We start from the raw sequence: 22,794 nt of genomic DNA, 5'->3' as shown, positions 1-22,794 counted from the left end.
CCATTACCTCCAAATAAATGCACAGAAGTGGCATTTTGAAATGGCAAGATAAATATTTCAGTGCACACAGGGATACACTTCAAAGACATATATTTAGATTCCAAACTTGCACTGGTGAAATAATGTCGTCCCTTCTTTCTCACTGTCATGAAGTGGGTGATGCTTTTTATCCTTCATCTCTTCAGAGCTGGATGAAGAAGCTCAGGCCCTGCAAGTTCTGTTGAGTACCATCGGTAAACCAGTGGTTAGTATTCACTTCTGCTGTCTTGTTGTGTTTTGTCTCTTCTTGAAATACCTCCATTTGCATGATTTTTTATGAGTATCAGCATGAAGATGGGTAATTATGCCGATGCGTTGTGTCATTAAACATTTATTAACGTTCATGATGAATTCTTGCTGACATCTTGTTAAGAGAGTCAGACCTGCTGACTAGCATCCTTGTGGGATTTCCATTCCCAAATGTGCCCCCTGAAATTTATGCCAGCAGGTACTAAAAGGTATGAGCTTTTCTTTGAACCGCATTCTTAATCTTTTTTTTTTTTATCCCTTTTTTTTAATTGTGGGAAAGGTCTTCTGCGATCTAATGGTGCAGAGTTTGGGCTAGATAAATCAAAAGGAAAATGTTCTCTTTTAAGGTACCTGCATTTGAGTAACTAGTAATTGAATTTCTTTGACCCCGTACAAGATTGGGTTCATCAAACACAACGCTCCAAAAACTTTCAAAGGTGCAAAAGTGGATGGATAAACTGTAAAAGAGGATGTATGATCTAGAGAAACCTGAGCTTCAGTGGTAAGTGGATTTTTCCCTCTTTGCTGCCACACCAGTTTTCTTTTTTTTTTTTTTTTTTTAAACAGGCTGAGGAGCAAAGTGTGGGAAATAAAGGAGTAAGGTGGGCCCCTGGGGCAGAGGGAAGGAGCAGGTACAGACTTGGCCGGATTGAGTTCTTCCATGTCTGAATCCCTGCCGTGTAGCACAGGTTAATTTTAAACCTCCTCAAAACAGAGTCAGAAATCACAGCAGACCCCTGCCAAGTGTGGAATACCTCTTCCCTAAAGCCGCATCAGCAAATGGTTTGATCTCTTGCTCTCGTGACTTTGCACATTTTTCAAGCATATAAAACATCGGGATATATTCATGTGGAAAACTTTGAATTTTATCAGTTTGATTCACTTAATTTCATTTACTTATTTAGTTTTCTTTTCACACAATCAAAGATAGTCATTGATTTAAAAAAAAAAAAAATTATACAAGAAAGGACTTGATTGTGCACCATCGAGAAAATACTAACATTCCACTATATTTGTAGGCACCGCATTTTTTTTATTTTTTTTTTATAAGAAACACTGTGATATCTGTAGTGACTTTCTGCAAGGGCCCTTTCTTGTCACATGGGATACTTTGCAAAATTTGATTCCACTAATATTAAAAGACTGACACTATGGGAGACGAACCTTTTTTTTTTTTTTTATAAATTTGTGAATGAACATGCTGTGTTGAAATTTTCCTTGCTTTTTTTTTTTTTTTTAAGAACTTTGAGTGAAGAGTGTTGCTGTGAACTCGCACAGCCCCGGGAAGCGGTCGCGGTTCCTAGCTTTTATTACCCAAATTAAACTGAAAAATGATGTTAAGTTTTTAAAAATCCCTCTAAACCCTAAATTCAAGTGAATTAATGAAATGAATTTATGGCCCAGTGTTAATTCCTCTCTTTGAGTTAAGTAGGCAGGTAAAACTCACAGTTAAGCAGATTAAGGAAAGGGGGGTAAAATTAAAGCAGTCATGCAGGACGAAAGGGTGAAATTCCTGCCTTGTTTATAAGACTTTAAGTCTTAGTACAAGCGTCATTACAAGGAATTATCCTTTTGGCTTGAGCTTAGAAAAGTGATTCAGCAAGTGCTGTGGTTAGAAAAAGGCTTTTCTTTTTGTCACTAGTTTTAATGTTGCTCATAACCGTTTTTATGATAGGTGTCAGACATCCAGGCCAGAGGAGCAGTAGTGGGCTGGATTGCACCCACCAGGCCAGACAGTGATGAGAACATTTTGGAGGATGACTGCAGCCCTCAGGGGCTCTTCAGCTACGAGGTGTCCGTCTCATTTAGCGGCAAGGACGGGAAGTACAAGAGCATGTATTGGTAAGTCTCTTGAAGCTTGTGGTACAACAGATGATTGGGATTTCATCGAGAAATCATTTGAGTTAACCTTTCCTGTTCTTCAATGCAGTGGTGAAGAACTAAGTGCATCTTTAGAAAACCTTCGACCAGCAACAGACTACCATGTCAGGTCAGCATGACCGTGGATCTACAGTTTTAGCTCCAGTGTCGACGCACAGAGGATCCTTTGGTAACCAAGTTTATCTTCTTTCCTCAGGGTCCAGGCCATGTGTAACTGTTTACAAGGAAACCCATCTGAGGCTGTGAGCTTCACCACATTAAGTTGTGAGCCAGAGCCTCCCAATCCTCCCAGGAAGGCCAGTGGGACCAAGAACACACTCGTTCTTCAGTGGAAGGTAAAGGAAGATCTATGGAACTAGGACATAAAAGCACAAGGAACAAAAGGGCAGAACTAAAGAGGATTCATGATTATAAGTATGAGTCACCGGAAATGATATGGACCTTTTTTGTGTACAGCACTTATACTAAAGTGTTACAATTAACCTGACAGTTACTTGACACTCTCATATTAGTGCTCTTCAGTTGCATAAATGTAGGAGACATTGGGCAGCGACTAATAGATCCAGGAAAGACGTAAAGATATTATTCAATGTGGAACCTGTGGGTTTCAGTTTCTCAATTGCTAGCTGTTGTGGTTAAAGAGATTGCCTCCCAGGTCGGGGGGTCAGGTTTTTGGTTTTTTATTAAGAGTGCAGTCTCCCATATGTTGTTAGTACAGCCAGGAATTGTCAGTTACAGAAAGTGATTCTAAAGCGCGGTGGCTTATAATCCTTATGAATGGTTTGTCTACAGGCTCCATGTGACAATGGTTCCAAGATCCAAAATTACATTCTCCAGTGGGATGAGGTATTTTTTTAATGTAACAGAAAAACTTGCTTTCTGGTGTTCTCCACAGTTTTTTCAATTCTTAATAATGTATTTTCTTCCTTGTAGGGGAAGGGCACTGGGATATATGAACAGTGCTACTATGGACCTCAGAAGCAGTACAGGGTGACCAAGCTCTCGCCTGCATCAAGATACTCTTTCCGCCTTGCAGCCAAAAATGACATGGGTGTCAGGTAGATCCTTTTACGTGCTAGCTTATTTCTTGGATGGCACCCACCCTGTTGTCCATGTTGATGTTACTGTTTCTTCCATTCACTGTCTCCATCTGTGTTTGCATCTCTGTTCTCTCCTGTCTTTCTCTCTATCTCTGTCTCTCTCCCTCTCTTTTTCTCTACCTCTCGTTCTCTCTCTCTTTCTCTCTCTCTCTCCCATCCTTTGTCTATCTCTGCCCTCCCCAGCGAGTTCAGTGAAGTGGTGGACCTGTTCACCTCATGCAGTGTGCCATTGCCACCCTTCCCTCCAGAGCTGGAGATGGCAGGGGTGACCTGGCTGTGTCTGAAGTGGCAGAGGCCCACTAGCTCTCCAAAGGAGGATGACATCTACTATAGTTTGGAGATGGAGGAGGAAGGCTCGGTATGACTCACAGCCTTATCACTACCTCTTTTGAATGAAGAAGTCAGTCGTCAGTTTAGATTGAAATGCCTTAACACATTAGTATCTGCAGTTTTCTTTGATAATGATCATCGTGGGTCTTCTATTTCCTCTTTCAAACCAATGACCAGGCTTATTCGTGTGTTTTATTTTTTTGACTGATGTTTAAGACTGATGTTTAAACCTTACTTTGTCAATCCAAGTCAGTTAACACAGGTTAGTCCCTGCTCATGACTATTCACACGAAACACAACCAGGGAGGGATCCAAAACACCCACCTCATACGCTGAAGTTCCTGCATACACAGAAACCCCCAAAAAACAACTCTTGCTGTGTCCTAAATCACACACTTCATGCCCAGCAAGAGTAATAGTAAATAAACAATCTTGTATATCACGCAACTTCATAATTCTGGGATTATATTACATGAAATGCTTGTCTATAAGGATGGTCTGGTTGGGTTAGAAAATCATAGTTCAATAAATCATCGCGGCTGCTTTGTCAGAGGACTAGTAAAACTTGACAAACCGCCAACAGGTCAGGTCTTGCTTAAAACATTATGCAGGTTCCAGAGGACGGTGGAGGTGATGTCAGTCACAGCAACAGAAGTGCTATGGGTGATGCTGTTTTTGTTCTTGAGACTTTAATATTTTACATTATGTTACTCCTCTAACATTACTCGGGAATGAAACCTAAGCAGTACCTGACAAGTAGCGCTATCAAGGCGCTATCAGCCAGAGCAGTCTTGGTCACTGTCCGACATCGTCTTTATGTTCTTTTTATTGTTGTCACTACTGCATTGCATTGTGTGATCTTAATGCTAGCATAAAAGCTTCAGAAGTTTTAGTGTATGGAGTAGCAGGCTTGTACGGCATTTTGGACACTGCTATTAAAACATACAATTGCAGATAAATGAAGCATCGGCATCATCATCATTACAACACACACACAGTCACACCAAACCGTTGACATCACTGTAGTATTTGATAGCTGTGAACAATCCATAAAATACATTGGAATGCACCTGATATCTGTGTATAGACATGCCGTTGCAGTAACACCCCTGGCACATCTTACCAGATCCATATTGATTCAATTGCCATTCACCACTAATGTATTTGACAACTTACTGGCAGCACACAGCATTTGTTTATGAGCAATGGTAATCCGAGCCACAGCTACAATCATTGAGATTTATCGGTCTCCCCCGGTTATTAGCAACACAGGCGTCGCTGTTCACGTTGAAATCTATTGTCTTTCAATCTGAGTCAGACGTTGTTACTGCGGCTGAGCCTCTGTAAGACAAAGTCAATGTCATTGCAACCCTGGTTGAACACTGGTTTGAAAGAGGTTCATGTAACCTGCTTGCTGCAGGCGGTATCCTCAATCAATAATTCATCAAAGACTAATCGATACATTCAGAAACCAATTATTAAATTCAATCCAAGTTAAAGGGAATATCTGTTTTACATAATATTTTTTGCTATACTTCAGTCATTTTTAAAAAAAAATTCATATCAATGTATAAAATATAACTAATTTTACCACTGCCTGCGATGACTCAAGCAGCTCAGAGGTGCAGGGAGTAGGGGAACTGATTTGCAGACGTCGTTTGTTTTACCGTGTTGACTGGTTGTCTTGTAAGTCGTTGCTCACCTGGTGGTTTTCTTTTGCTGTTTGTCTCTGTCCCAGGGGTATGGCTTCCAGCCAAGCTACGACGGGGAGGAACTCTCCTGCACCGTCAGGAACCTTCACAGGAGTACCAAGTACAAGTTTCGGGTAAGCTTGTCCTGTGGTGACTGCAGTCGATGCTGGAGTTAAATTAAACTGCGTGTGTGTGTGTGTGTGTGTACGTGTACGCACCAGGTGGCAAAAAAAAATAAGTCCCTGATATGTAAACCATTATACTTTTGGGATGAAGAGAATAGGGTTATACGGTGATACTTGAGGTATACGAATATATGTCACTGTGTGTACTTGCGACATAGTCTGCAACAAAATATGTATTTAACCAACAGAGTGAGGAGATTTCGGCCGGTCCTCACATCTTCAAAGGACTGTTTGAAGGTCTAAACTTGGTTTTAGGATCAGGGTTAGAAATAGGTTATAGTTGGGTTCGAGTCAGGCTCAGGCACTCAGTTGTTATTACTCAGGTTTGGGCAAAGGCCTAGGGAATGCATAATGTCAATGAGTAAAAATATAAGTCCAAGGATGTGTGTGTGTGTGTGTGTGGAGGGGACAGATTTCAGACGGGGAGGGTGCCGCGGCCCACAGTGAACCTATGACTCATCCATGCCAAGCGGAGGCACAAGCAGGACTTCGCTGCTCATCACGAGGGGCTTCAGTAGGATGCCGGTCAAGCGTTAGAGCCCCAGTGGACTTTAGGCTCATGTTTTTTGGGGATGGATTAGTTTGTCTTTCCGTCCCGCTTTATTTGCCCCCTCCCCCTGTTATTTACAAATGTTATTTCTTAATGATTGCATGACATGTGATTGTTACACTGCAGGGGTCAGGGGTTAAACTTCCACAAACTCATGCTTGATTCATATACACTTATCATACCCTTTCGAACCATTTTTTTTTATCATATCATCAGAAAATCCCTTAAAGAAAAACAATACATTTATGTCCTTGTGACGGCAGCGTAGTCGAGATTTTTCCTCTGTGCTGCGGAGCTCCAGTACCGTCATATTTGAAGTCACCCCAAATTTGCATGAATCCACAGCTGAACAAAGTCTTTGAGGAAATAACAGAACCTCCCTCCCCCTTTAAAAAAACAAACAAACTAGTTTTGTAGGACTCAATTAAACAATCACATTTTCAGTATCATCTCAGCTGTATCACTACTTTTTCTATCTCAGCTGCTAACTTCCTGTGGCAGCCATCTTGGGTTATTGATTTTTACGCATTCTTGAATATCTTGTATAAACCTCAATCGATTTGCATCATAGTTTCGTCTTTTGTTCAACTCTCATGTTGTTGTTTTTTTCCCCCCCTTGGAACTGTTTGCTTTATGTGCGAACCACAATGTATTATTGATTTTGAAAAAATCTCTCCTATCTCTTACGTGCCTTGATGGATAGCGTATAAAATGACATTTTGTTTTCCTGATGACTTGGGAGAGACAGGTGAATAATGCTGTGAGGATGGATTTACTCAGCGCGGTGGAAAGATACCCCTGGTAGTTACGGGCAGCTGACTGTGTCTAGTTATTTTATAATTATATCGACAAAGGAGAACGATAACTTGTTTTTTGCTGTTTTTTTTGTTGTTGTTTTTGTTTTTATTTTAAGCAGCTTTGTATCAACACAGCCGTAAAAAATGAAATCATAGCAATTCTAAACATTCCATTACCTAAACAAACAGCTGCAACGGCTAATATTAGAAATGTACATTAGTCATTGTCAAGACTCCCTCCCTTCCTCATTTGCAATTATCCAGCTGCACTGAGTGAAGGGAGGCTCTGTGTTGAGCGGGTTTATGTGGATGAGCTGCTCTCGGCAGGCTCACACAGATTCCCACATTATTGCAGATGTTCCAACCTCAAATGCAAATGCCACTTAAGCTTTTTGGCCTTGTATTTTGATTGCAGCGTTTGTGGCGTCTCAACTGTTTGGTTTAGAAAAAAATATTCTGTAGAGACTTGGGTTCTCTACGTCCACCCTATCAGGTTAGGAGAACAGCAGTGTTGGGTTGGGTTTTTAGATGTTGTTTTTTATTATTTAACATTGTTTGGAGGTAGATTTTTACTTTTTTTTTTTTCTTTCAAATGTCAGGCTTTGTTGCAATGCGTTCTAAAACCAACATATGGCAAATCATTTTGATCTTTTTTTTTTTTGTCTGAGGTCATTTTTGACTCACTGTGTTCTCAGTATGTTTCCTGATAACAAACACTGGGTAATGAACGGATCTGACATTTACACACTTGCCCTCATTGACTCTCAGAGCAAACTTGAGCCAGGAAATGTTTGACTCCTCCCTGCTTCTTCATGCACAGGTTGCTGCATACAACTCTGAAGGGAAGAGTAATCCAAGCCAAGTAGTGGAGTTCCTCACACACCCAGACAGACCTAGTTGTCCCTGCAAGCCTGTCATCAAGGGAAGAGTCCTGCCGAACAGCTTCAAGATGGCCTGGGGTGAGCATCTTATTCCAGTTGCCCTTTCCCTTATCAAAACACAGTCTTACATGTTGTTGACAGCCTGGCGCGCCGAATTTACAATTACACTCTGGTGAGACAACACATTAATCTGCATGAGAAAGGTGACATTCTGAGAAGTCTGTGCTATTGATGAATGCCAGTTTTCTCCTTATTTCAGCACGAACCCCTTTTGCAACTCACCGAACAAACGTATCACTCCCCGCTGTACATGCCTTTGCTCCCAGGTTCAAAAATGAAACTAAAATGTCCTTTCTGAACACAGACAGGTAAAGTGGCTCAGACCATCATTGAGCAGGCTTTGGGATGGTGATACCACATTTACCTATTGAAGACTTTTGAAACTTTCAAGATGGAACAACATATATTATCAAACCATTTCCCATATTTCTGTGGGCATTTTTAGCCTGTTAATGAATTTATTAATTGATGGCCGATTGGAAAATTTTCAGACAAAGGATTATAAAATATATATTTTTAAAAATTGATGTTGCATGTCAAAGGAACTCCGAATTTTATTTTTCTAAATATTGTTTTTGTTCAACTCCCCCCCCCCCCCAAAGAATCCCCAAAAGATGACGGCGGAGCAGAAGTCACAAAGTATATTGTGGAGCTGTCTGAAAGCTTAAGTGGTAAGTTACAAAGAGGGATGAAGAAAACATTTAAAGTATAATACCAAAAAAATATATATGTTTTGACCATTCTCAATAAACATCTTAACGTATTTGTACACAGGTTTGTCATGGGAGCTGGTGTATTCTGGTCCAGCTATGGAGTACGTATGTGAAGGCTTGAAGCCCGGCTCCTCCTACCAGACACGAGTTTACTGCATGAGTGAGGGGGGGCAGAGCCCGGTGAGTCATTCGGCACCAGCATACACGGACACTCCGTCTTCTGAATTTTCACGGGAATTCATATTTGCTGATCACTTATTTGATTTTATTTCCAGATAGATACACCTTTCTTTTAATTAATTTGCCCTGTACAAGATTTGTCTTTCATTTTGAAATCCCTGCTCCAAATCCCAAATAAATACGGCCACAGCATATTTCCAAAAGGTTGGGTGTCCACCCCTGCTGTTAGCAACAAGGGAACGCTAACTCCGTGAACGTGTGTGTCAGCAATGTGTAATGATGGAGCCGCATCAGCAGTAATGCAGGCACCTAATGTGTGTGGAGCGCAAGGCAAAGCTCTCTGTTTATCAGTTGATTTAGCCTCCAGCCCTCACCCGGTGTCACATGACTGAGAGAACGAGACACAAGCAGCTGAAATGACTTTCCTGTGCAAGGTGGCTGGTTTTGGCCTTAGAGATAATGAGGAGCTCAGACATGTGGAGGGAGCTCAGAGTAGAGCCGCCGCTCCTGCTCACTAAAGTGAGTCACTGTCATCATTTGAGGTGAGGGGTGGTATTAGGAGATGGGACGGATCAGTAGAAGTTGCGGCCCAACTCTGATGTAAGCCAGCTTGGATGACAAGTTTTTGTTTTTGTTTGTTTTATTTTGTTTTTTTTTTCCCAAATGCGAACCTACACAGCCCCCACCGAACACTTGTGTATGATGCCACATAAGCACAGCATCTGTGGTCTGATTCCAGCTGGAGGTGTTTGCCGCTTGTAAAAGCTTCTCTGCCCACGTGTTTGTCGTCCACCTCTTTCCTCTCAGCAGTCCAATAAAGGACCGAGACATTTTTGGGGAAAAACAACCCTGCCCTTTTTAAAAAAAAAAAAAAATTAATTAAATGGACTTGTAATGACATAGCACAATCGCCGCAAACGTTTCACACACTTATGTTGGCCTCTGAAGTTTGCACAACAATTTAGCCATATAAAAAAAACCTGATTGTTTTCTTGTTTGCCCTCTTTACTATTGATTCTTCTTTCAACTGCTTCATATAATGCCATGAAACTCACCACATTCCACGGCGTATCTGATCAGATAAATCTGGATATGCGTTCGAGAATTAGTTTTACTCTAAAATTGTAATGTTGCTGGTCTCGTACGTGGAGAGATGTATTCTTCCTCTCATTGTCTAAGCACAAAATAAAGGCCGTTCATTGATTAACCCTCCCTGTATCCTGCAGGATGGTTTTTTTGTTGTTGTTGTTGTTGTTTAGTCCAGTTCATGGATGCTCTTCATTTATTTCCCTATCAGCTGTTGGTGCATGCATTTATTCATGATGGGGCTTGTAAAGAAATATGACTCATGGTGGCCCACTCCTGCCTCTCGGGTGCAGCACCATGTGACATCACACTCACATGTTTGCCATTTTTCACAGATTTTGAGAATTTTATGGGAGAAATAACCCATATGTGGTTTTGAAAAATGAGTTTCAATTTATTTCCTGTCTTCTATGTTGGATCCTGAATGGATCTCATAAAGCTGGTCAATTTGGTGTGTGTGTGTGTGTGTGTGTGTGTGTGTGTGTGTGTGTGTGTGTGTGTGTGTGTGTGTGTGTGAGAGAGTGTGTTGGCTGGGCTGAGATGATCAATTTAGTTTTTTCTGGCTTTTAATTGGTGTGTTGTCTTTCCTTGCAAGCTGTCAGAGACCTTGCAGGTCCAAACTCCCGCAGTGCCCCCAGGGCCCTGCCAGCCCCCTCGACTGGTGGGCAAGCCCAAAGCAAGGGAGGTGCAACTGCGCTGGGGTGAGTCATTCTGCTCTAACTCAGATTCGTGTGGGATGTATTCTAGCTTGTGTTGATGAACTTACTTGTTTAGTGAACCACCTCAGCTTTGATACCTTTTGAATTCATTTAGTTGAGAACCTTTTTTCCCCCTTTACCCTATTATAAACACTGGCTGCGAACACTTCCAGGGCCGCCCCAGGTGGACGGAGGCAGCCCTGTGTCCTGCTACAGCATAGAAGTAAGCGGCCCACAGTCTGAGGAGAGCAGGGAGGTTTACCAGGGTCCAGAGCTGGACTGCTCCGTGGGCGGTTTAATGCCTGGCAGAACCTATGGCTTCCAGCTCAAAGCAGCAAACAAGGCTGGGGTGAGAATGACTGTCAAAACTGATCCATCAATAACAGGGGGAGGGAATGTTTCTGCTGCAGTGTTATTTCATTCCTCTTTCATCTTTATCATTTAAAAGAGTAGTCTTGAATTAATGTCATTATTTTGGTCTTTTGTACTTCTAGTTCGGACCACTTTCTGAGCGGTATGAGGTTACAACCGGCCCCGGAGCCCCTGAACAGTGCAAGGTTCCTCTCACCACATGCAAATCCCCCAGCTGTGTTGTAGTGAGCTGGGAGGTAAGATTTCACTGAACATAAATTCTGGTATCACACACTTCATCCAGAAAATAAGTTGTAAAATGCCTCCCGCAAAGCTTGTTCCTGTTTGTTCCTTCATTTGGACGTGGATGGAGTCTTTATATGTAGAGTTTGACACAAGAAGGCTGTCATTAATAAACTCCCCTTAAATGATACAAGTACCAAGTTATAAGATGGACAAACAATTAACAGCCTGCCAAAGTTCTCGACATCATCTGCATGGTAGATCCCATTACAGAAAGTGTTGTTTTGTTTTGTTTTTGGTTGTTTGCATTGAGGACAGGGGGAGAGGATTTTGTCATTCTAGTCTCCAATGGCAGCAGATCACCGCTTCAGTCCTCAGAACAAAATTGAAACAGACATTTCAAGTCATCCATCTGAGGCAAAGACACAAAACCGAATGACAATAATCTCTGTTTACTGTACATACTTTTGTAAATCTGTACATTTATTCTTTTTAGTTGTTATTTAATTAATGAATGCTATTAAATACAATTGAAACCTAATTCAAGATTTAAACAACAGATTGTCTTCAAGAAAGTGTAACGCGACCTCTGACACAACCTGAGACTCACAAGACTGACTAGTACCACTTGAGGTGTCTCTAGGGGATCTTTAAACATAACCGCATCATTAATATTACACAACCACACTTGTTTTTCATCTACCAGGCCCCACCCTGCAACGGAGCCCCGGTGACAGAGTTTCGTCTGGAGTGGGGAGCTGCTGAGGGCAGTATGCAAGTGTGTTACAGCGGACCGGGGCTCAGCCATGAGATGAAGGGCCTGCTGCCTGCCACCAACTACTTCTGCAGGGTCCAGGTGAGGTTACCAACAAATACCTCGTTGTTCTTGCCTGGGCTTATTTTCATCCATCACACCCAGCCATGTAAAAATTACACCCTTTAAATAGATTCATATCTCAGCTTACAATGAATGAATAATGAATATCACCTGACAAGCCCAGTTTGAGTCATTTCAGTGTGATCATTTCTGCAGAGATGGAGACTAAAGATCCAGTGGGCTCAGAGAAAAACAATAGGCTGGCTTCACACTAATTTGATTAGTAGTTCAGCTAAAGTTTCCCCAACAGGAACTGCAGTGAAACTACAAATAGATTCCAGTGTGGATCTGTAGGAATGAATTTAATCAAATGATGGTGTTTTCTAGGGGTGATACATCTCAAATTGTCCCCGTATGAACGCGGCACTTCATACTTAGGAGCCTGAGTGTGAACAATGAAGAATTAATGATTACGCAGACCTTAAAATGTTAACCATTAGCATGACGCCATGCTAATCTCAAGCCTGTTACGATTTCACTGAGTCAGTCACACTCCGTCGGTGTGTGCCAGTGACACACGGGAGCTTAAAGACTCACCGGCTTGTTTCAAATGAGACATATCAGGTTCCCAGTGATGTGCTGCGTGAGTGACTGCTTGGACAAGGTTGATATGTTTGTGATCAACAGTTGGAGAGCAGATGTGTGGAAACACACGGCCCCCCAGATGTGCCAGCTTCGGATGCTAAAATATGGCCCAAGTGTAACAAGTTGAATTATTCCCCCCAATGCATTTGTTTAAACTTTTATTCACGTATTTTTACAGTTTTATTTAATAAATGGGAAAAAGCTTACAGCACAATGTAGGTGCACAACATCTTCCATAGTATAGACAATGGATCATAAATCGGCAGCCTGCAGGCCACTTCTGGCCTGTAAAAGGTCTCTTATAAAGGAAGGAATCAGTGTATATCTCTCCAAAAAATCATTAAGTTTGAACATTTTTACTTTCTGAATTTAATTCTCAAGTGCAACACCGTAGTGTAGTGTGTTCCCACTTTCCTGCTTCATACCATCAGTCTCAATTTTTATTGGGGTGTACAAGATCCTCTGCTTCTTTGTTGGTCTTTTTTGTTTTCGTCTTTGGTGTTATATTATTGTCTCTTTTTTTTTTTTTTTTTACTCTTTGTTGTATTGGCGAGAAAAGGCTGAATTTGATTTGCTTGCATGTCATCAAGTCGCTGATATGTGTTTGTCTTGTGCACAGCTGGCTCACCATTTCCTCCTTCATGATGAACAGGCTGACACATCAGCAGCTTAGCTCTTGTCTCCACGGTGCCGTTACTGTGAAAGCACTTTTGGAGTGCAACCAATGCCAGCGTTTGTGTAAAAAGAAGAGATTATGACACTGTCTCCGTCCTTCGGGTCATCCCCAGGCTGAAGTTTGTAGCTAAAATGTACTCAAGTAGCCTCTTAGTGGTCCTGTAGGACAAGAAGAGGAGGATGTGACTCGCACACTGAGCATAAAAAGAATTGTTTAGTCTATGAAAATCATAACCTGCATGACCTTTGTTTTCCTGATGCCTGATATTTTCCTGATGCCTGATATTAGCTTGTTTTTAGTTATCACTTGACTCAACTGGAAAACTCACATATGTGTTTGGGCCTGTTAACCTTATGTCATGATCTATTTACGTCTGACCTCCCCCTTGTGGTCAAACGTGATCATTACATGTGTCCTGTAAGGGATGACCTGGGTGTGTTATTATTGTGCAGGCTGTGAACGTGGCTGGTGTGGGGCCCTTCAGCGAGGCAGTGCTGTGCCAGACGCCGTGCTCTGTGCCCGCAGCCATCAGCAACATCTACACGCTGAAGGAGTCAGAGCTGCGCGGGAACGAGTCTCCAGTGGATGCGGAAGAAGATGAGGAAGAGGAAGATAACGCCCCTGCACCACTGCTCTACTCCCCATCCACCTGCGTGGGTATATGCTGGGATCCCCCATGTGATCACGGCTCTGAGATCACTTCCTACCTGATTGACCTTGGAGAGCGCCAGCCCATCGTTGTCGGTCCCGTCACTAAACACATCATCCAGCATCTGCAGCCTGACACCAGCTACAGGTTGGAGTTTCCTCTCTGTACAACCTCAGGGTTATGAACTGTTCAATAACAGTTGTATCACAGAACTTTGCACTTTTGAGATGCTGGTGAGAAATATCAAAACTGTTAGACTCACAAGCTGAATGTGACACAAATCACTTCCACTCACAACACTCAGCTTGGTGTGGGATGCGCAATACAAGAAGACAGCAATCCAAGGGGATTTCCACTTGTTTTTTCTCTTTCTTCTTTAGGATTTTTATTTTAGATTTTTTTGTTTTTGGTATAATACCCTTCTGTGATCATCAGTGACTGAGGTTAAGTCAAGATGCTGAATTTTAGGGTTGGACACAGTTTAGAGGCAAAAACATAAATTGTGTCATATGACTATGACGAACAGATATTACAAACACAGGCAGGGCATAAAAGTCTGCTAGTTAAATGCAGTTGATATCACTTCAACTTTCCCTGCAGTGTGTCATCGCTTCTTCTTGTTCCTCAGGATTCGAATCCAGGCCCTGAACAGCCTGGGTGCAGGCCCCTTTAGTCACACCTTTAAGCTGAAGACGAAGCCCCTCCCCCCACATCCACCCCGCCTGGAGTGCACCGCCTTCAGCCACCAGACCCTCAGGCTCAAGTGGGGTGATGGTCCAGCCAAAGCCGCCACGTCAGATGCCCTCCAGTATCAGTTGCAGATGGGGGACAAGAGCGGCAGGTCAGCGGCTTGTTCGCTAGCTGAGCGAAAGCGATCTGGTCAAAGACAAAGCAAAAACTCGACTGCATTTGACAGAACGGCTGGAAGTGGTTTTCCACTGCAGGAACTTGGGGTAACTTCAGGTGGCGAGAGCATTTGCAGGAACATAATCGTCCCTGTCAGCATTTCTGTTTCAGTGGTCCAGTAGGAACTGTAAGATCAGTTTGCCACATCTTTGACTGCGATGTAAATTCCAAGCTCATTGAAACAATGATGAAATAATACGCAGAGGAACAAGCGCACTTCAGTGTGGTAACAGATATAGTTTCTTCCCTGTTGATATTTATTTGTTGTCCTTGTTTTTGCCTGCTCTGAATTACCCTCAGTGTTGCTGCCATCGCAAAATTAAGTTAACAGCGTCTGGTTGGAATCAGTGTCGAGGCCCTCCCTGCCGTCTGTCGGGGCCTTTGTGAAGCACACACTCCAAATTATGTTCCGCTGAATTCCTCCCCCGAAAATGCCCTGAACAGAAGCCATAGAGTTCCTGTGGTGGGATGACACAAAAAGGTGCACGCTGCCCTAAAACAGTCCTCCAGTACATGGGCCTGTTAACTGCCCCATTTCTTTTTTTTTTGGCCCTGAAAGAGGTCGTCAGGGGTTGTTCCTGTGGTCACAACAAACAAAGGTGCGAGCCACCCTATCATGGCTTGTATGTTCCTGCCATGACAAACTCCCTCCATATGGAGACAGGAACTAATGCTCAGGATGCACTTATCGTTCATTAAATCCTTTTTCTCTCTCTCTCTTTGTCACTCACTTGCTGTCTTCTTCTTTTCTTTTCTTTTTTTTTTTTTTACATGTTCCTTGTCATTGCAGATTTATATCCTTGTATAAAGGGCCATGCCACACTCACAAAGTCCAGAGGCTTAATGAGTCTACCTCTTACACGTTCCGCATACAGGCCTTTAATGAGGCGGGCGAAGGGCCCTTCTCCAGTGTTTACACTTTCACTACCCCGCGATCTCCTCCAGCTCCGGTGAAAGGTATAGTGGCAGCTTGCTTATGTTTTTTTTTTCTCCCCTCTTTCTCTCCATCCCTCCCGTATATGGATCATCTGTTATCTTAACAAACACTCACTGCTGACACCCAGACGGCCAGTGTGCTCAGCTCTTAACCCCAGCTGACCAGAGTTTGACTTGCATTTGATTAAGACCTGGCCGCCAGAGATTCACTTGCCGGCTGCCTTCATGAGTTGTTGTTCAGCTCTTTGGCAATAAATCTCAACCAGCGTTTGCAGAGCCTCCTTTCATCCTACATGCTGAAGTCAGTCATGAGGTTTATTCTTACTGGTTAGAATCCATCCGCTAATGTGTTACTGAACACAGAGTAAAGTGAAGTGGATCCTCATCGCTCAAGTGTTTGATTTCGGGCAAAGCCTTTCAACGTGAATTGTTTTATTGTAAAATTGAATGCAGCCTCATTTTATTGGTTTATAATTAAAATGCCACGCAGCTAAAGTACAGCATGACTCATCGACCCCCTTTGCACCTGGCAGTAAAATGTGTTGTCTGTGTTCAGATTGCAGTCAGATAGCTCTTGAACACGTGAAAATGCAGTTGTAAATAACACCCAAGACACGTTGCGCTTGTGCTGGGATTTTAAAGGCAAACCACAGTCGGAGGTGGTCAGGCATCTGACGGAGGTGTAAATGCAAACGTGTCTCCTATCTGCTTCCAAATGCTACGAGATGGGGGCCTCCCCTTAGACAAAGCTTGGACTATGATGGACCCCCATCTCCCTTCTCACATTTTTGTCTCTGGCTGTTCTAAACTCCAATTTTGAGTGTTTGCAGGTAACGTAGCACATCAATCCAAAGTCTCCCCAAACTACCTTGTTTCTACATTTATTCTCGAGGACTCTCACAATGACTGGTCCTTGTGTGATTGGTTCCTCCCTGTATTTCTACCTCTCATTCCATCTGCACTCCCTTCCCTCTCTCCGTCCAGCCCCTAAAGTGGAGCGCCTGGATGACAACTCCTGCGAAGTCACATGGGAGGCCCTGTTGCCCATGAAGGGGGACCCCGTCATCTACTCTTTGCAGTTCATGATGGGAAACTCTGAGTTTAAACAGGTATTCACCCGTGAAGGTTCCTGTCTTTTTTATTAGGTGTCGATCATCACAGGGGGCCCTCTTTATGCAGATCAGGATTCAGATGGACTGGAGGCCTTAACGTTTTCCCTCCAGCACTGAAGAGTCCTGGATTAGTTACCGCCAGCTTTGAATCGCCCATTATGCAAAGGTCATTGATCCGTGAGGTATCCCAGGTGTCCGACCCCCGCCAGCTCATTCATCCCTCTCAGTTGCCTCCAGCTATGTTAACATAGAATAATGGCCACTGCAGGCTTATGCTAATCTCACCGCATCAGATATCACAAGTAAATCAGAGACCCTCAATATGCGGCTTCCGTTCTACATGTTGTTTCCGTCCGTTTTTCTTCAATCTCTGCCAGCTTGATGTTAACTATTTAGTCTGTGGAGGTTATTTCAGCCTCTGCACCAAAAACATGAGGGGAGTTTTCACTGTTTCACAGCGCTCATTTTGTGAGCGCTGATCAGAATTCAGATCAGAAGTGTATACTTCTGATTGTTGCATACTCTCTTTTTCTAGTGTTGTATCCAAAAGTGCTTTTAATTGGACTGCAGTGTAAAAATAGAAAAATCAGATTGTTGTTTTTTTTTTTTTTGTAGTTCTACATTTCTAATTTAAACAAAACTTGGATCTCTCGGTAAAGAGAGTCCGATCTCTCTAAACACATCTGACTCACACTCCACAAGCAAGCTGGGTAAACAGCTGAGACAGATGGCCTCCCTCTTGATCCGAGGCCACAAGCAACGTAACCGGAGGAAGTATAGCACCAAGTAGGCTGCAAGTTGAGAACAAGGTGAGATTAAAGAAGATGATGCTTAAAGGCTTTTAAGAGAGCCTCAGAAAAACGAAGTGATTTTATTAACTTGGTCTGAACTACTATCATTTCCTCCCTGTGAGCTGGTTTAGGTTTGGTACTGTCAGAACCAGAGCCTGTGCTACTGCCTAATTGTAAATCTTTTAAATTTGAGACTCTCTGAATTTCTTCAGCCAACTAGACAGCAACACCCTCATCAGATCAAGAGCAGAATCATCCTCAAACTTGCCCAGAACCGCCCCCACTGTTCCAGCCACCAAGCCAGGACTCACCTTTGGGATATATTTAGGCTTTATGGCTCGATATTCAGAAATCTCCTCAAACACGTCTTTCATGTTTGAGTTAACCCTTTAACACATGTAATGTAAATGGAGAAGAAATTGATGGAAAAAAAAACATCATCATACAAATGTGTTTATTCTCTGCCCCTCTTCCTCCTCCTTTCTCTCTCGTCCTCAGGCCTACAAAGGCTCGGCCACATCCTTCCATGTACAGAACCTGCAGCCCAACAGCGACTACCGTTTCCGGGTGTGTGCCATCAGGCAGTGCCAGGATGCTCCGGAGCTGAGCGGCCCCTACAGCCCCACAGTGACCCTCTCCCCACAGAGGAACGAGGTGGCCGTGGGCAGTTCTGCAGCAGGTTCAGGGCCAAGAGCCGGCACCGAGTCGGGCCGTGCCAGACGCAGCCTGACAGACGAGCAGTGCGCTTTCCTCCTCCTCATGGTTTTCGCCATCATCGCCATCCTCATTGCTTTTGTCATCCAGTATTTTGTCATTAAATGAGCAGTGTGCACCCCAAGCTGCAGGGTTATAGCTTTATTCTTTCCCTCTCTCTGTGTTCTTTTGTATTCTTCAGTTTGTCAACAACGGAAAAAAAAAAAGTACAGAGTTAATCGCATTAGCGGCATCGGGGTGCATGAAGCTGGAGGGCTGATGTGTGCTGGCTGAATGACAGATTATGTGGCACCTGCGATACCTTCCTGCCTCTGTTACCCTGTCTCTACTCGGTGGCATCTGTTGTTCAGTTGAGATTTCTGCTTCCTGCACAAAAGGAACTTAAGTATATATGTGTATAGAAATCTTTAGTCCTTATTTATATTTCCAGTTATGTGTTCAGTATGAAACTGTTTTTGATAGATGTGTTCTAAAAATAGTATGTAGGTATGTCATTAGCCTATCTGCTATTTGACCCTGGGACCTGTTCGGCCAGTGTTTGCACAGTGGGGGGAGGGATGGGGATGGGGATGTGTGTCCCGATGCGTATCATATATGTAGTTTGTGCCACAGAGGTACACGGCTGTTAGAACTTCAGGACCAGATGAAGGGACTTAACCCCCTGCTGGATTTTAAGGGGTCTAGTGAGAGAAGAAACAGAAATGAAATTCACATAATAGAAAGTACGTTTAGCACTTTCCAAACTTTTTGATGTTCAGAATGTTAAAGGATGCAAAAATGACTGGAGAAATGTTAGTATATTTTTGTACAGTGAAGACGTGAGGACCTGTTCTGTTAGAGGGTGGGGGGGTGCTCGGTATAATGTTAGAAAATAACAAAAACCAAACTAACAGTGAATTCTAATTATTTTTACTATCATATAGTTATACTGTAGCTTGTTTTTACAATCATGCAGCTGCTTTACTCTGAAATATTGTTCAGCACAAATATGTATGCTTACCAGTATGTTTCTGTTTTATTTTTATTTTTCCCCAGTAATTGATTTTGCACCTTAGTGAAAGGAAACCTTGACAAATGGCGTCTTGGTCTTGTGATGCATTTTATAGAACACACTTTTGAGATTGTGCAAGTCCTACTTGTGTTTTGGGTGTTTTAAAAGTTGTAGTACCACGTGAAGTGTCACTGAAACAGCTGATCTATCTCAGCAAAAAGAGAGAGAGAGAGAGAGAGATGAAAGGAAAAAAAGGAAAAAAAAAGTATGTACCAGTTGTTTCAGAGGCCTTAATTGGAGAGGGAAAAAAATCTCGGGAGAATTTTTCTTAATTTCTCCTTGTTTTATTTTTTTTGTTTTTTTTTTGTTTTGTTTTGTTTCTTTTTTAGTATTAGAAACACTAAAATGTATTTTATTTCCTTTTATTTTTTTGCAACATTTATTTGATGTTAGTAAACGTACATAATCATGAGAGAAATGGAAAAAAGTAGTTCTATGTATTCTGTGTATTGTGTATGATTTCTTATGTCAGGGGTTTCATGTGTGAAGTATATTTTTTTATAATATTGAAGTAATATAAGTTAATACTCTCCAGAGAAAATAATAAATCCTGAGCACTCATGAATCATGGAACGTCAATGGCAGATACAATGTGTTATATCATGTACTTCCTGTGAATCGAAATGTAACTTTTTTCTGTGTCAAGTATTGAGAAGAGTTTGCTAACAGATGTCAGTGGCCTGACTGAAAGGTCTGGAGTCATTTGGTTTTTGTTTTGGGGGGGGGGGGGTGGCAGAGAGCTGCTGTTGCAACTGTAAAAATGAAATACAGGTACCTTGCATAACGTCTTGGATAATTACATGATTTGGTCTTTCAGACAAACGTCTTCTCTTTGTCATTTGAAGAATTCAAATTCCTATTTTTGATAGCGATTGCAATGTGTGCCATTTTAACACGTCTTCACCTGGGGCTGGGAAGATTCAGAAAATGCTACAAAAAAAAAGTAAAATATGCACAAAAATGGAAAGACCATTTTTATGTAATTTTAATGTTTGCAGTTACCTCATACACCGTACATTCCAAAATGAAAATTTGTTATACTATACATACTACCAGACATATCACTTTAAAATGTTCGTTATGGGAAAAATGTATAATCATAGAAATGTATTTAAAGTGTATCTGTATAGCCATGATATCTACAAAAGGATCCATGCACAATAAAAGATTTATAATTCTTATTTGTGTTTGAATTTTCTGTACTGTTGTGTCATTGAATTACTCTGGTGGGACTTCTTCATGATATAAATTTCACAGTCGTACACATATGAGCAGAAAACCCTGATATGTAAAATGCTTAACCAGGCCTCTTCCTGTTGAATGCCTTCATCTATTCTTCCTCTATCCTAAGAAACGACCTCTTTATCTAATTAGCATAAACCCAAATGACCAGGAATATCATTTGCCTTCAAAACCTTCGTATTCAATCAAAGGCACAGGTCGTAAACAAACACATCATGCTAATGAGTCATATTAGCGAATCATCCTTACTTTGTGGTGCTGTGAGATTTGTTCATCCTCATCAGTTTCAAAGGAAATTCTGCTGTTGTGTATTGAACAGTTCTGACGACAACAAACAGGCAGTCACAATGACGGTCTTCTAAAACAGGATCAGAATACCAAAGAGATAAAACTGGAGGCCCAAAGCTGAATGGGAATGATGAGTCAACCCTGACAAACATCCATCTGGCTAATCAAGGTATCAGTGAGTAAGATATATGCCTGTCTACTCCCTCCATCAGCAATGATGACTGGACCTGATCTGGAAATATATTGCTCCTCTCCTCTTTCGTCCTGTTGAGTTCCTGTCGGAGCACCCTGTCCTGGCAGTGTTTGCTAGGGAGAGCCGTGATTAATGAGGGTGAAAGTAGGCTTGCTCGTCTCCGTCAACGCTCTGTGTACAATATTGACTCATGTTGAGAGACGATTTTTTAAAAAAAAGAGCAAACAAGCTTTTCCTGTCATGTTGCCTTGAGGGGAGTAAACAATGATCGAGGGACATTCCTGCTTTTCCTCTGGGGTTTGAGTGGTGCATCTGTCCTGGGGTCAGCTCAGTGTAAACACACAAAAAAACACACTCTGATGTCGGTGTGACTCTTGCCTGAAAGGGTCATTTAGATTTGAATGGATACAGTGAGTCTGAACCAAAAAACACCTCTGCTCATGCAGCAGCAGGTCATCCTCTGATTCGTGTTCATTCGGATACAAAACAGACAAATTCAGGGACGTGCTCATGACGCGGGCCTGTGATTACATGATGGTAAATCAACACAGATGCAATTCCCTGATCTGCAGAGATTGCATCACTCTTTCTTTCTCCCTCTGAAGCTTAAAATCAGACAAAGCATTTGAATTTGTGACTCAGCGGAGCACTCTGACGTCACGACATCAACTCTGCCGAGGTTTAGAAGTTCAAGATTTAAAGTCACAGCAAAGCTACAGCATATTTTCATACAAGAGAAGTCAAGGCCTTGACAAATGAGTTCACAAACAAAACCTGTCGTCTCCTGGTAAATCTTCACCTCATAGTAGAGTACAGAATAGTTTGTGTCTATGGCGACGTTCCCATCCTGAGGATGCAGACTGGGCAGAGCATCTGCACCAGACACCTACTCAGGCTTGGCAAGCTACGTCCAGTTAGCCGTCTGCTAACTTGGATGAGTGATTTAATTTTACAGCTCCTCTAGTTTTTCCAAAATGTCACAAAACTGAAAATATAATCATTTAAAGCTGTAAAAAAAATTTCAATTTTCGACAAATTATCAATTTAATTTCTCATTCAATGGTTACTTATAAAGCTTTGGAGGATTTGACTCGAAAATAATTTGATATCTTTAGACCAATTTAGGCAAAGCACTGATTGAATAGAGATGCATGACAACATCGGCGTGTCCTTCGTATTGGCAGAAATTGGTCAGTTTTAAAGAATATATCAGTACTGGTCTGAGGTCAGTTTTGGTCAAGTCTCTACGTCGCTCAATTATTGCTGTTCTGTTGATTTATAATCCACACACAATGTTTCAGAAAGAAAGAAAACACTACTTTGCAGTAAACAAAATATAAATATTCAAAACATGTTTTTCGTCACGGGTAATGGCCACTGGTAGATATCTGCTATCGGCTAAATCAGTTGTAAAATATTGAAGAATGAACAGGGACAAACCTAAAACAACTATCAGCTCTACTGTCTTTTAGGAGAAAAACTCAGGTTAATTATTATTTTTATATGCCCTTTTTTCCATTATGATATCATTTCTCTTCATATATTAATTTCAAATACATTTTTCCTCATTTATTTTCATTTTTTTCCCTTCCATCTTGACTAAAACTCTCCATCTGAAGAGATATAGATCTTCGTTGCTTAAATGAAGGATAAATAAAGCCGAGGCTGGGTTTGTTGTAACAAGTTGGATGGGTAACCTGAGGCTGAAGCAGAAGAGATGTGTTGAGTGATGGCGGACAA

At 42.0% G+C, this 22,794-nt stretch overlaps 1 protein-coding gene across 3 annotated transcripts in view; it reads left to right on the top strand.

Moving 5' to 3' along the window:
- fndc3a (fibronectin type III domain containing 3A) overlaps positions 1 to 20,483 on the top strand; it is a 50,399-nt gene extending 29,916 nt beyond the window's left edge. For all 3 annotated transcript variants that reach the window (XM_086216479.1, XM_086216480.1, XM_086216481.1), the window contains 20 exons: positions 186 to 244; positions 1,964 to 2,130; positions 2,219 to 2,278; positions 2,366 to 2,504; positions 2,962 to 3,015; positions 3,103 to 3,227; positions 3,453 to 3,627; positions 5,338 to 5,424; positions 7,643 to 7,781; positions 8,366 to 8,434; positions 8,538 to 8,656; positions 10,338 to 10,443; positions 10,614 to 10,789; positions 10,935 to 11,048; positions 11,741 to 11,890; positions 13,625 to 13,968; positions 14,450 to 14,662; positions 15,518 to 15,684; positions 16,648 to 16,772; positions 18,065 to 20,483. In XM_086216479.1, coding sequence (XP_086072605.1) covers positions 186 to 244; positions 1,964 to 2,130; positions 2,219 to 2,278; positions 2,366 to 2,504; positions 2,962 to 3,015; positions 3,103 to 3,227; positions 3,453 to 3,627; positions 5,338 to 5,424; positions 7,643 to 7,781; positions 8,366 to 8,434; positions 8,538 to 8,656; positions 10,338 to 10,443; positions 10,614 to 10,789; positions 10,935 to 11,048; positions 11,741 to 11,890; positions 13,625 to 13,968; positions 14,450 to 14,662; positions 15,518 to 15,684; positions 16,648 to 16,772; positions 18,065 to 18,388 — 2,912 coding nt within the window. In that variant the 3' untranslated portion in view covers positions 18,389 to 20,483. The remainder of the gene's footprint in view (positions 1 to 185; positions 245 to 1,963; positions 2,131 to 2,218; positions 2,279 to 2,365; positions 2,505 to 2,961; positions 3,016 to 3,102; positions 3,228 to 3,452; positions 3,628 to 5,337; positions 5,425 to 7,642; positions 7,782 to 8,365; positions 8,435 to 8,537; positions 8,657 to 10,337; positions 10,444 to 10,613; positions 10,790 to 10,934; positions 11,049 to 11,740; positions 11,891 to 13,624; positions 13,969 to 14,449; positions 14,663 to 15,517; positions 15,685 to 16,647; positions 16,773 to 18,064) is intronic.
- The last annotated feature ends 2,311 nt before the right edge of the window (positions 20,484 to 22,794 follow it).

This window comes from Aulostomus chinensis, chromosome 10, assembly GCF_037954235.1.
Source record: "Aulostomus chinensis isolate RoL2024-O1b breed Wild chromosome 10, RoL_Achi_v1.0, whole genome shotgun sequence".
NCBI classification, from domain to species: Eukaryota; Metazoa; Chordata; class Actinopteri; order Syngnathiformes; family Aulostomidae; genus Aulostomus; species Aulostomus chinensis.
Note: the sequence above shows the minus strand (reverse complement) of the source record. Positions and strands in the feature narration are given on the sequence as shown.